Below are 14,486 nucleotides of genomic sequence, written 5' to 3' on the forward strand. Positions count from 1 at the left end.
GCGGGGCCGGGGGGCGGCCCGGGCGCCGCCAATGGCGCGGGCCCTGGGGAGGCGAGCGGGGTGGCGGCGCCCTCTCCCCGCCCCGGAGGAAGGGCCGGTTAAATAGCCGGCGGGGCTCGGGGCGCGCCCGTGCCGTCCTCCCGCAGGCAGGTGCCCGAGCCCCCGTGCCCGCCAGGCCGAGCGGCAGCCGCGCGTCGAGCCGGTGGCGCAGGTGTCCGGGGCCCCGAGCGCCGAGCCCGGGAGCATGATCGTGGACAAGCTGCTGGACGACGGCCGCGGCGCAGAGGGGCTGCTGGACGCGGCCGGCGACGGCGGCCTCATGACCAGCCCGCTCAACCTGGCCTACTTCTACGGCGCGTCGCCGCCGGCCGCCGCCCCGGGCGCCTGCGACGCCAGCTACTCGTCGTCGGGGCCCTCGGCGCCCGGCTCCCCGGGCTCCGACTCCTCCGACTTCTCTTCCGCCTCGTCGGGGTCGTCGTGCGGGGCGGTCGAGTCCCGGCCGAGAGGCGGCGCCCGCGCCGAGCGCCTACTAGGTACCCGCGCGTCCCCGCGGGCCGGCCGGGAGGGGTGCGGGCGCCGGGTCGCTGGCCGGGCGGCCCGGGGGGAGCCACCCTGTACCACGGTGGGCGACCCCCCGGGGCCTTGCGCTTTGCGGGGCGTTTGGGGTGAAGTCGGCGGCCTGCAGCTGGCCTCGTCGCTTGCAACGCTTCTCTGAGCAAGAGTCTAACTTATGGGGGGATGAACCACACTAGCGCTCTCTCTCTCTCTCTCTCTCTCTCTCTCTCTCTCTCTCTCTCAAAGTCCCCCCTCAAACCCTCCCATCCCAGTTTTATTGAGCTATAACTCATATAATATGGCAAGATGCTGGATCTGACGTAGTTGTCATTTTTTCTTGTGGCTATTTTAGTGACAGGCTGTAGCTGTCCATCAGGGTCTGAGTACAGTTTCTGGTCACGACTTATTTCTTAAGTTTGTGTGGACATTTTCAGTCAAAGGCTAGCATAGTAAAGAAGAGCAACCGATAGTGTCAAGATGTAAGATGAAACTGGACGGAAAATTCACTCACTATAGACGCCCTTGGTTTGTGATGTGAGTCGGGGAAGTCAGGCCAAGTATCTGCGGTCTTGTTTTTGTTCTTCAGTGTGCTTTAAAATGGTTGAGCCTTATCTAGCACAGAAAGGCATAATATTTCCTTTTTTCGGTGGCGAATTGGTTAGTTTCTTAACGAACCGAATTGCATAATTTGGGGGAAAACAGGATGCCACTGCGGGTAGATTAAAGAACGTGTAGATAGATAGTCTCAAATGTTGGAGAGTAACAATTATGTTCCCCACTGCTGGCCACTGCAGCGCTAGTTGTTTTATTTTAAAAATTTAAATTTTCATTTAAAGGAGGGATTTAAGCCATTTGGTTGTAGAAGGTGCTCTCTGTATGTTATCGGTAGCAAGTGCTATGAAATGTGTTTGTGTGTGTGTGTGTGCGTGCATAGAACCTTTTCTCCCACATTTGTTTTTCATCTGACTAGAACGATTTTGCTAGTTCCTTAGTTTGCCACAGTCATAGGGGATTTCTGAGACTGCATTTTTCTCCTTCTGACGTTGATTTATTAACTGCTGTCATTCCGGAGAAATGCTGTTAGATTCCTGCGAGACCTTAGCTAACACTTAAGCATGAAACTGCCTAAGTGTTTAATTTGCCCCATCACAAAGTTGTTTGTTTCATATATTTATGGTGTATATGTTCAAATTAGGCATTGTTTCTTGCCCAATCTTCTTACTCCGCCCCCCCCCCTTTCTACAGAGTGGCCAAATTATTCATTTCCTGACTTTTTGCATGTTTATTTTGTGTTCAGCTCATCCCAGGAGGTTGTGACGTAGTAGTGGTCAGAGGTGGAATGCTGTACTCATGCTCTGCATATTACAGTGTATTTTTAAAGTTTAAATATAAAATGAGATGATTTCCCTTTAGAAGATCTATGTGAGCAATTCCAGAAACAGTAGGAGAGGGGAAATCCAGTGTGTGTGGAAATGTGCTTTAGCGCAATGAATTTAAGCAGTTTTCTTGGCATAGCTGAACTGAGGGAATAGAGAAAAATCTAAGACATTGTGAATTGTTAGACTTTGGTACATTGAGATCTTTGGAGGAAATTTGTGTCTGCTTGTGTGAGTGCAATCAACTTAAAATATTTATGTGGAAATAAAACCTTTGGCTTGAAAAGTTAGTTCATTTTTTATCCTTTGCTGTCCAAGGTTTTTTGAAAGTCAAGAATAATCATAGATTTATGAAAGCATTTATGATCCTGTATCATGGGTGGATAGGACGGAGCAACATAGGCTTAATTTGGGTTTTATCTTTCGGCTCTGGGGACACCTAGGACATTTTTATGAGTTTTAATTTCTTATGTGGGGAAATGGTATTGGGCAACGCAGAACCTTTGAGTAAGGCTGACATGTAAGGCTGTTGACCAGAGTGAGTTGGAATGACTTTGCTGCCCGTTGGAGATTTCATACAGTCAAAAGCTATGTTTTTGAGATTATTAAGATTTGTATCTGTGAACAGATTTAATTGGGATAGATCAATTGGGACAGATTTAATTGGTTTTCTTTTGAACAGTTGAGCCCCATATGGGGGTTGGAAGGCAGCAGAGAGGACCCTTTCAAGGTGTTCGTGTGAAGAACTCGGTGAAGGAACTCCTGCTGCACATCCGAAGTAATAAACAGAAGACGTCTGGCCAAGCTGTGGATGATCTGAAGGTAACACCTGTTTTTTTGTTTTGGTCTTGGGGGGAGGGAAGTTTTTCAGGATTGTTACTTCTGCTAAGCTAGGTCCCCTAAATTTCATCTGTAGACCACAAAGTCCCCAGTACAGAGAGCATGTGTCTCTTGCTGTCTATTCTATTTCTGTCACCTGTACTTAAGTACTTGGTACGTACACAAGAGAAATCTAATAAATAAATGAAGGCACTCTGGGGATAAGGACATAAACAGGGTTCAATTGAAATGGAACATTTTGACTAGAGAGAGAAAGCTCAAATGGCTTTATTAATATGAATTGACGAGAGAAAATGGGGATAGTTGCAAGATGGGATAAAAATTTTTTTTATTTTATCTTTTTTTTAGACAATATTTGCTTCCTCCCACCCCCTCAGTTTGAGTCCCTATAGAATTTCCTTCCCCGAGGCACCCATGCAGCATCACCACAGTCCCCTGTGCTCCTCCCTCCCTCCCTCTGATCCCTCTCCCTCCTCCTCCCCTGCAGTATGTCTCTGGTTTATAATTGTCTGTTTTTGCTTTGTTGTGTTTTGTACTGTTATTTTTTTTTTTTACACTGATGTCTTATTTGGTTCTCCTATATTCCTGTTATAAGTGAAACCATCCGATGATGGGATAAAAATTAAGATGAAAAATATTGTTAGAATAATTGTATCTAAGGCTTATGGGGCACTCTAGAGTGGTAGATATAGGTCTATTATTGATGTATATTAGGCAGGAAACCATTTTATGTAAACTAAATTGGAATTTTTTTCCTTATAGGCACAAGGTGTGAACAGAGAACAATTTATAGGTAAGAGTTGCTTTTAACCATACTATGAGGGCTTTAGAGTGGAGTAGCTTGTATGAATATGGGTAAAATTTGTAAAAATAAAATGAACACAGACTCCATGTTACCTTTCTGGCTACAGAATTGAAGAACGAGGTATCAAATAGTGGAAAAAGGAAAGGACTTGATTCATTGTCTGATGGACCATCTTGTAAAAGGACAGCTCTGTTACATACCCAATTTTTGGTAAGTATCTCACTGTTTTCCCCTGACTACCATTTGGAAATTATTCCAGAAATAATTTCGGGAGTATGAAATTTACTCTTTTTTTCCAGACACCACCTCAAACACCAACACCTGGGGAGAGCATGGAAGATGTTCATCACGGTGAATCCAAACAGGATAGCAGTGCGGATCTGCTTCAGAACATTATCAACATTAAGAACGAGTGCAGCCCAGTTTCCCTCAATACTGTCCAAGTTAACTGGGCGAGCCCTGTGGTAGTCCCTCAGAGCTCCCCCAGAGAGAACTGTCAAGACTTCCATGGAGGGCAGATCTTTGTTGCACCTCAGAAACAACAACCATTCCAAGTCAGCAGCAACCCGTACATGATGGATCAGGCTTCCATGTACCAGTATTCTTCACAGAACCAGAACATGCAGCAGCAGCAGGAGCATGTGCAGCAGTACACCCACAACCCAACTCTGGAATATAGTCCTTACTCTAGACCGTCTCAGTCCCCAAACTATGAACCAAACCTGTTAGATGGTCAGGGACCACAGTTCTGTGCAAACCAAAGTTTTGCTGCCCTTCTGAGTGGTCATGGGGAATCTGATAATATCACTGTTCCAATTCAGACTTCCCCCAGTGTTCAGCCACAAAGTGATGCCCATCTGCAGAACTTCAACATGATGCCACACGGGGCCTGTGAGGCTCTGGCAGGACATGATACGGGCTCTGTGCCTTTAAGCACTTCACTGCCATTCCAGAACCTCAGTGGAAATCCAATGACCACCACACAGTTAGGGAAGTCATTTTTTCAGTGGCAAGTAGAGCAAGAAGAAAGCAAATTGGCAAATATCTCCCAGGACCAGTTACTTTCAAAGGATGCAGATGGTGACACGTAAGTTTCCCTTTGTCTCGTGTACCCAGTTTGGTAGGCCATACTCATTGGATGTAGAAGACACATAATTTCTTTATAGTATACCAAATTAGACCTTACTAAGTGGCTGGCTAGCCAATATGACTAGGTAGAAGCTGCTATTCACTGATAGCTCATATTTCAGGAAAGAGTTTTCCTGACTGAACAAAGTATCTGTTTTACATTAATAAAAATCTGTCTTCTTTGAATAGCTGGTTTTGAAAGATCAGCATAGGTTATGGGTAGAACAAACAATAGATCTTGATTAATTGATCGTGATAAATAATTGATTTGTAGATTGAATCCTAATCTAGATTCACATCTTTGTTGCCTGGGGCAAATTATTTCACCTATTTATGCCTTAGTTTGTTACATGTAAAATGATACTACTTTCCTCACAGGGTTTTTTTTTTTTTTTCAAGATTTATTTTATTTATGCATACAAGACCTGGGGTGCAGGCCAGAGGTTTGGAGGGTGAGAGAATTCACCAGAGACAGAGTGGGGAGCAGAACAAACAGACTGACCGAAAGACACAGCTGAGGGGAAAAGTGGATGAGACAGGAGCAGTCTGTTATGCCATGTGGGTAGCTCCCTGGCAGTCCAGGGATAGAACTCATGCTGTAGTTGCTGCCTATAGCTTCATAGTGCTGGAGACTAAACCCCTTGTGCTCCCTCCCAGGGTTTTTATGAATGTTAGAAATAATAGATTTAAAGTGATCACCATGGTTCTTGGCATTCTTATTTCTGGTAGCCTACCTCATTCTGTTGCAACTCAGATGTGTTGTCAACCTAGCAGAAGACAGATTATGCTCTATCATATTTCATTTGTGTACACCAACATAACAAAAAAGGGACTAAAGGAGATTAAAAAAAATTAACTTAATGAAATCAGAAGTATTTATCTCTTTTCCTTGTTTCACAGGTTCCTCCATATTGCTGTTGCCCAAGGAAGAAGGGCACTGTCTTACGTGCTTGCCAGAAAGATGAATGCGCTTCATATGTTGGATATTAAAGAGCACAATGGACAGGTGAGAATCTTGACAGTGAAATAGTCAAGATGTGGTCCTGGTAAAGAGAATAATGACCAGGCTCATTTTTATGGGTAGATCATTTCAGAGCTCAGGACTACAAGAGTTTAGTTAATATTAACTTGGAGATATTGACTCTGCCACCATTAACCTTGAAGTTATTAATGTTAACTTTGTAGTTGTTTGACCAAAGGCTAACTGGGTATAATAAACCGCACCCTAAGCTTATTTTAGTTTCCTTGTGTTACAGTATATTGTTTATTAATAGGATTTATTTTTTCTATGTGGGTTTTCCCCTCAGTTTTAGTTTAGGTTCATATTCCTTGTTATGATAGTGTTAATCACTTTAAAAAAATATTTTTTTCCTCTAAATGTCCACAGAGTGCCTTTCAAGTGGCAGTGGCTGCCAATCAGCATCTTATTGTACAGGATCTGGTGAACCTTGGGGCCCAGGTGAACACCACTGACTGCTGGGGAAGAACCCCTCTACATGTTTGTGCTGAGAAAGGTCACTCCCAGGTGCTTCAGGTAAGGCACAGTAAGTCAGGCTTCTGTCAAAGAGACATAAGGGTTGAATATGAGAAGTTGGTTGTAGGTTGCCTGTTAGAATATTCAGTATGTTGAGTTGACTTCTTTAGTTCTTGGAATACTAATAGATAAGCATTTGTCTAGCTTGTCTTTTGCTAACAATGTCTGTTTTTAAATTTTGCAGGCAATTCAGAAGGGAGCAGTAAGGAGCAATCAGTTTGTGGATCTTGAGGCAACTAACTATGATGGTAAGATACTGAAACTTTATTGGGTGAAGAACCATTGTGAGAATGGGGCCTATTCATTTTCAGGTTATTAAGTTTCATACCAAGAAGGAAGGGAGTTAATTAAAGCTAAAACATTCTGTAGATAAAATGACTTGATGAGATACTTGACCATTGCTTTATTATACTTTTTTCTAGGCCTGACTCCTCTGCACAGTGCAGTTGTGGCCCATAATGCTGTGGTGCATGAGCTCCAGAGAAACCAACAACCTCATTCACCTGAAGTTCAGGAGCTTTTACTGAAGAATAAGAGTCTGGTTGACACTATTAAATGTTTGATTCAAATGGGAGCAGCAGTGGAAGCTAAGGTAAATTCACAGAAGTGTTTGGAGATGGGATGGAGGAGAAACATGGTCATAGTCAAAAACCTTGTTCCCTAGTATAGATTAAAACTGTTTTCTCTTTTTAAGTTAGAAGAGCAGTGATGCGTGGATAGTTAAGAAGCTTGCTTAATTTACTTTTAATTTGGATTATTACCCAAAAGTTGTAAATTAGTCTTTGTTTAAAAGAAGAAGAAAATGCTTGACATTGATACTATGTTGGCTTCCATTTTGATACACTGATAATAAAGGTAGTGCTTTTTGCTTCATGATTGATGGATCAGAGCTTTAATCTTGTTTTTTAAACTGGAAATAATTTATTCCCTTTTACTGTGAGGTCCAATTACTAAGTGTCTCTTATGGACAAGGCCCTGAATTTTAGGGGTGGAGATGGAGGGTGGAAATAGAGGGTGGAAATACCTAATTGATAAACTTCTTGGGTCCTTGGGGAATTTACTCTACCAGAAGTCTACAGAGTGGCTGTCAAATCTGGAAGCATAACATAGGATAAATGGTTTATTCCATTATATTACAATGCATATAAAACAGTATCATCTATATTCCCACATATTATGACTATCTAGTATGTAAGGATAGACTCATAGGAGGCAAATAGGCAAATTAGTAGAGAATTGAAGAGGATTCTCAATTGGGAGATTGAGAGATTCTGTTGAGTTTGATTAAGGAAGGTTTGTGGAAAAGAGATCATTCAAAATGAGACTCAAAGGGTGAGTCAGACATTAGAGAGGCAGGGTAAAGAGCATATCTTCATCACGGCATCTGGATATTTATTTCTTTTTTTCCTCTTGCCTTTGACAAGGATCGTAAAAGTGGCCGTACAGCCCTGCATCTGGCAGCTGAAGAAGCAAATCTGGAACTCATTCGCCTCTTTTTGGAGCTGCCTCATTGCCTGTCTTTTGTGAATGCAAAGGTACTTATAGAAAGCTTCAATAACCACAAGAATTAGAATGACCTTCATTACTCCTTCAGGTTTTTGAACTGTTTTCATGAAAGTCCCTCTTCCTGATGGGTGTCATTTCCTGTCTTTGTCTTCAGGCTTACAATGGAAACACTGCCCTCCATGTTGCTGCCAGCCTGCAGTATCGGGTGACACAGTTGGATGCAGTTCGCCTATTGATGAGGAAGGGGGCAGACCCAAGTACACGGAACTTGGAGAATGAACAACCAGTGCATTTGGTTCCTGACGGCCCTGTGGGAGAACAGGTGAGGACCACAGAAGGGAGGGGTGCTCAGTCTGAAACATAAAGGGAGATGAGCTTGTGCAAGACAGAGGCCACCTGGTGCACTTTAGGTGGGCTCTGTTACCATCTGGGCATCACAGGGGTCATTGTGGCACTTTGGAAGTTAATTGCTTCGTTTCCAAAGGAAGATTAAGAAATTTGAGGATTTATCCATGGACTGAAAATACTTAGAGGTCAGGTAGTCTTGTTTCTTCTTCCATGAGTTAAGCTTGGGTTTAGAGTAGATCAGCATGGTTTGAGGTTTGGCAGCTAATCAGAGGAGGTACTAAGGTCCCTGCAGATAGCAAGGAGACAGCATCTGAGTTTTGTAAGTGCTGAGCCTTCAAATACTGTGGGTATTTAATGAGTTTTCAGAATAGTCCCAGGCACATAGCAAGTTCAGTAAACATCAGCTGTTCAAGTTATTCCTAGCTACTAAGTGATAATAACAAATGGGAAAGTTATTAATGTAATTTAGAACCCGGAAGTATTGTATGCTTTAAACAAAATTATGCTTTACTCATCATATATTTGGGGATTGAATAGTTTCACATGACTGAATTGAAACAAGAACTGAGTCTTTTAAAAAGTTAAAATATTTCTGATGGAAATCTTTCTCTGGGGAAAATGAGGGTGATTGTGACTGTGAGGAGATCATTATATACTTTATTAACCAGAAAATAAAGTATGTGAAATATAAGAACTCATTTTGATCCTAATATTATAGTGATATATATTTGTAGAGCTTTTTATAACTTAAAATTAATCTCCTGGTAATTTGTAAAGAGTTCACTTGCATTATACCATTTAATAGTTACAAAAACTTGGCAACTGAGGAAATTGAGAATCAAGTAATGTTCTAAAGACAGGAACCACCTGGAGTTTGCTTCTACTTTCCTAATTGAGGAGTGCAGACCTGTTGTGATGTTGTCAGGGATTAGTGAGTGTGGAGAGCCATTTGACTGAACTGTATTGTTCTCAAATTACACTTGTTTCTGCTTTCATATTGTGTGTGTGTGTGTGTGTGTGTGTGCATGTGTGAGAGAGAGTAGGGGTCTTTGCCTCTACAATGGTTGATAAGTAAAGCAGCTATCAATTGTATCTTCTACCCCAACAGTCTTTTAATTTGCTGTGGGCTAAGAGATAGATAATATTTGTCAGACTAGGATATAAAATCAATCATTAGGTTCTGAATGAGCCTGGGAGCTTTCCTGTGATCTGTGAAGCTATGCATAGATGTTTTAATTCTTGGATAGCATGGCAGTTAAATTTTGATTCAAAGGGTATCCAGGATTTACTAGTGTGGATTCTGGATTTTGGGTTGTTGAGGCTGACTTCAAGACAGGTCAATGATTAAAATATACCATAATTTCTGCCTTGTACTAGCTGTTCTCACAAATAGCAAGAATAAAGATTAGGAAAAGAATATAATTCTTTTTTAAGCCTTTGGGAAATTTTCAACTTCAGATAGTTTTTAATGGAGATGCTTTACTTTCTTGCACCCAAAGATCATTATAGAGATCTATAATAAGCTTGAGAAGGAATTAAAGTATTTTTTTTTAAGTTCCCTTAAAATTTTGACATATACTGTTACTTATTTCTTCAAATATTTACAAGTTGACAGGAGTTATTTGGTGTATGTAAGAAAGGAATGAGACTCTGAAGGAAATACGGTATTTTGGCTGTAAAAAAACCTTACAAACCAATTTATTTCATTCCAGATCCGGCGTATCCTGAAGGGAAAGTCCATTCAGCAGAGAGCTCCACCATATTAGCTCCATTGACTTGGAGCCTGGTCGGCAACACTCACTGTCAGTTAGGCAGTCCTAATGTATCTGTACATAGACCATTTGTCTTGTATTGGCAAATGTAAGTTGTTTCTATGAAACAAACATATTTAGTTCACTATTATATAGTGAGTTATATTAAAAGGAAGTACGAAAAATATCTAATTCCTCTTGGCAGATTTTAGTATTTCATGCCCAGGTATCTGGGATCTAGACATTGAAATTTAATCTGAATGGTAAAATTGACTTCTATTAACAGTAGCTTTTGGTAAGAAAAGGCATTGACTTGTGTCATAAGGCATTGCTCACGAAGCTGTTGCCAGTTTAAAAGCAGGTAAATTGTAAACTTTTTTTTTGAAAAAGAAAAATGAAAGCATTTGAAAGGAGAAACATAAATCTGGATGTAGTATTGAAGCTTCATTTGACCTGATGCAGTACCTAGGCAGTTATTAGGTACTGGAAAGTCTCTAGTCATTGGACTAGATGAAAGATGCTATCGTTATAAATTTGATTTTTGTAAACTGTATATAATTGTTATTTTTGTCTTTTAAAATATTTGTATATATTTGGTTATTAACATGCCATATTTGAAATGTGTAAATCAATAAAATAGAAAAGAGCAGTGAATTGTCATTATCTTAAAAAATTATGTATATTCAAGGGAACTATAATAGTGTAACCACCCAACTAATGTCTGTAGATGAAGCAGATGGAGAGTTGTTCCCTTAATGACTGACAGAGCTCTGAACTGTAAATATGCTTTTTCTCATGCATTGAAATGAAACGCCATTTGCAGGGAATTGGATGCATTTAAAAAAGAACACTTCTTTTAGACTACTTTCTGGAACTTATAATTTACTTGCTCTGTTGGAACTTCGTTTTACTTTCATAGGAACAACAGAAAATTACTATTGAAGTGTATCTTACTGGTTTTCTGTCAAATAATCATAATGCAACATGATGATTTGTATTACCATTCAGAAAAAAATTAGTTTTTTTTTAAGTAACCTTAATATTAATTATTTTGCTTACCTCTGGCATATCCTAAAGAACCTATTTGCCTTTGATTGCACACTAATTCTTTGTAATAAATATGATTCATTAAAAACTTTTTTTTAATTGAGACGTCTCACAAGCAACTGACTGACTGATGATTTTTGTAACAGAGTACTTAAATCCTTTTTGAAAAGATACCCTATGGATCGATCACATTGTTTGACCCAGTATGTCTTGTGGACAAAAGTTAATTATAGTTATTTGGTACCTGTAAATATGACTGTGATTGTAAACCATTCCATTCACACAGAATATTTGATGCATGATTTTAAATAAAAATTAATTCATTAATATTGTTTTAAGGATGGTGCATTTCTTTTCCTAGTCCTGTATATTTCCCTAGGTTGAAAAAATATCATGAGTTACCAATCTAAATACCTCTAAATTAGCTAATATTTTTTAAATTTGCATTTTTTGAGAACAGGCTTTCTGTAGCTACAACAGTTCAATATCAGAAAACTCTTTGCCATGTTCATTAGAAGAGGTTTATTAGGTTCTGAAAATGTGGAAGTTTAGTAGATACTGTTGATTACTTAGAAGCTTTTATGCTAAAAATACTAATTCTTTATGACTATTTTTTTCATTTTTTATTTTGTGGGAGCAGTAAACATAAGAAAAACAATTTGGATATTACAGGATCATCCTGAGAAACATAAACATGGGAACAGCAGTAAATGAATCCTTTACTTTTCCAGTAAGCCATTTGTCATGTGTGAGAAACATCTCAACATCTCTGTCTGTATCAGTCAATTACTCCACATATATTCTGGTTTCTAATTCATAATCTCTTGAGAATTCGGTGAAAATCTAATTTTTTCCCTGGAAAAAAAATTCACCTATGCATTTTACATTTAAAGCTAATACTTAAACTTTTTTTAAAAAAAATAGAGCAAACATTTAACAAGTTAAGCAATTTACAGTCAGCATTTGATTTCAGTTTCACTTCTACATCCCAGTTCACAAGGTCTCTATGGTCCTTTCAGATAGTTTTTCCCAAGTGAGCTTGTGTGTCTCTTCTAAGTTCTCTCATAATCCATTAAGCAAATGCTTAGCAAGCGTGTGGGTTGTTTTTTTTTTTTTTTTTTTTTTGGTGTGTAAAACTATGAGGCATTCAAGGACGTAAAGCCTAATTTTTACCCTTAAATGCTTATGTGGAAGACATGGCATACACCTTATTAGATACCATAAGAAAGGGGAAGGAATACAAATTCAGAAGAGGAAGAATTTACATCCAAATGGGGAAAACTAGGGAGACTTCCAGGTAGAACATTGAACTGTATTTTCAGAAGAACTGATTTCAACATTCATAGGAGAGGAGAGAGATGTGAGCAAGACAAAGGAAATGAAATGAACGAAGGCAGTAGAATTCTGGAGGAAATCATGGGTGATTCAGTGTAGTCAGCATCCAGATGGCAATAAGTCTTGTATGTTCTACCTCTGGTAATATTTTTGTGAGTAGCATATTGAGAAACATCGTCAGGCCATCTGGGGGTTTGGCAGGAGGGTGTGGTGACTGCTTAGTGGTATCTGCCTCAGTGGGGTTCATGTCTTAAAGAATATGCATGACAAAAGCAGACTACACACTGCTGCAATCTCAGTGCCTAGCACAGTGCCTGGCATATGGTAGAAACTCATGCTGATAAAATGAGTAAGTGAATGTATCCCAATCTTGGGATCATTGGTTGTTGGAGAAAGTGGTGTTTTGAGCCAGAGTTGTATCATTGAGTACTAATGAATTAATGACTGGCATAGTTATGAAATTAGCCCTATAATTTAACAATGACATTGACCATATCTTAATGAGAAGGAGCACAGTTACACCTAGTTAAAAAGTCAGGCAGTCCCTCTTTGCAAAGGACTAACTAATGTTATAGTTTGGCATTTCACTAAGGAATTCCCTCAAGTGTCACAGATCACAGTCTTCCAGCTTTATTTGTTCATCAAATAATCTAACATTTACTACCTTTCTACACACACACACACACACACACACAGGGAAGATAGAATTCCCTCAAATTCTTATCTTTAATTAATGTCAACTTGAGCTCAGTATCTCTGACTTCCATTTTCTGATAACATCAGTTCTTCATTGAATGTGATGTCAGTGAGAAATCAACATCAGTTGCTGGCTGAGTTTTCCATGGTGCTTCTGAATCAGGTCTAGGTACAAGGTTGTATGTTGGTTATAATCAGACTATCTGATTTTTGATTTTCCTGTAGTCCCCTGGATTTGACCTTGAGAGGAGGGACTGTCTTATTCATCATCAGAGATACTGCACCTAGCATAGTATGTGACAAGTAGTAGACAGTCAATATATAGTTCTTAAATTAAATTTAATTTTTGGCTGCCTTTTAAATTTTCTCAGCACATTCTACACTCAGTGAATAAACATTTTGTCATTTGCATGAATCATAGGATTTAATTCAGAAATACTTTAGCTATATATACTCAAGCCTGGTTTCACTTTATTTTCTAATCATGAGAATATTAACCCCACTTCATCTTCGGGATCTGTGTAGATCCAGAAACGTTCAATGGATGGCACAATTCTAGGCGGAGGGAGCGTAGATTGCTCTCACTAGCTTTCTTTTTTTTTTTTTTAAACTTTTTTTTTTAATAGAGGCATTTTTTTTTTATATTTATTTATTTGTTTGTTTGTTTTGTTTATACAAGCACTGGGTACAGTCAGAAGCGCGGGAGGGTGAGAGAATTCACCAGAGCCAGAGCGGGGAGCAGAGCAGGCAGAAGGACCAAAGTACACTGCTGAGGGGAGCAGCGGGCGGCAGGAGAGGTCTGCGCGCCATGTGGGACCCTCCTCTGGTGGCTGGGGAGCAGCCAGGGATCGAACCGGCACTGCAGAGGCTGCGGGCAGCTTCGCAACCCAGCGCTCAACCGCTGCGCCACCGGGGAGGCCCTCACTAGCTTTCTTATGCGAGTTCTTTGCCAGTTAGTTCTATGCTCCCTGTTCTTTCCATCCCCTGCCTATCAGCCCAAGAGGCTCACGGGATGATCATAGCCAGACAACTAGTCTAGCTGCAGAATGCCCTAGCTTTAAGATTTCAGTGTTTGGTGGACATCAACATCTTTATGGCCTTTGTTAAATATGCAAAAATGCCTTGGCCCCACCCCAAATATCCTGAATCAGAATTCCAGGGTTTTCAGTGCTTTTGCTGTATGTAAAGTTGATTTTAATGTAATTTAAATGAAATCATTAGGAAATGCAGACTTGGGAGAGTGACTGTGGCTGGGATGTAGTCGGATGGTGGTAATAGAATGGGTTTCTGCAATGCCCCAGGGGGATGAAGCATCAAACTGATCAATGCCAACCACATGCAAAGCATGTTAGATCCTGTGTTATAAAAAACAGCTTTGAAGGGGAGATCCTTTTTCTAAGGTCATTCTGGTTTTTAATATTTAGGTGTACTTGTTTCTTTGGGTTATGTAACAAATCACCACAAACTTGGTGGCTTAAAGTAAGAATTTTATTCTCTCCCAGTTCTGGAGGCCAGGATTCTGAAATTGAAGTATTGTCCCCAAGAGCTCTAAAGGAGAACCTCGC

The 14,486-nt window shown here is 40.2% G+C and overlaps 1 protein-coding gene across 1 annotated transcript; it reads left to right on the plus strand.

Moving 5' to 3' along the window:
* Positions 1-213: 213 nt before the first annotated feature.
* Positions 214-9,858, plus strand: NFKBIZ (NFKB inhibitor zeta; the record flags this gene model as incomplete). Its single annotated transcript, XM_084231562.1, has 12 exons — positions 214-533; positions 2,614-2,753; positions 3,534-3,564; positions 3,683-3,786; positions 3,876-4,663; positions 5,605-5,710; positions 6,092-6,238; positions 6,423-6,486; positions 6,661-6,830; positions 7,663-7,773; positions 7,899-8,066; positions 9,805-9,858. The coding sequence occupies exons 1-12, from the start codon at positions 245-247 to the stop codon at positions 9,856-9,858; spliced, it is 2,172 nt and encodes a 723-aa protein (XP_084087688.1). The 5' UTR covers positions 214-244.
* Between the last annotated feature and the right edge of the window lie 4,628 nt (positions 9,859-14,486).

Source organism: Talpa europaea (assembly GCF_964194135.1).
Source record: "Talpa europaea genome assembly, chromosome: 4".
Classification (NCBI taxonomy): Eukaryota; Metazoa; Chordata; class Mammalia; order Eulipotyphla; family Talpidae; genus Talpa; species Talpa europaea.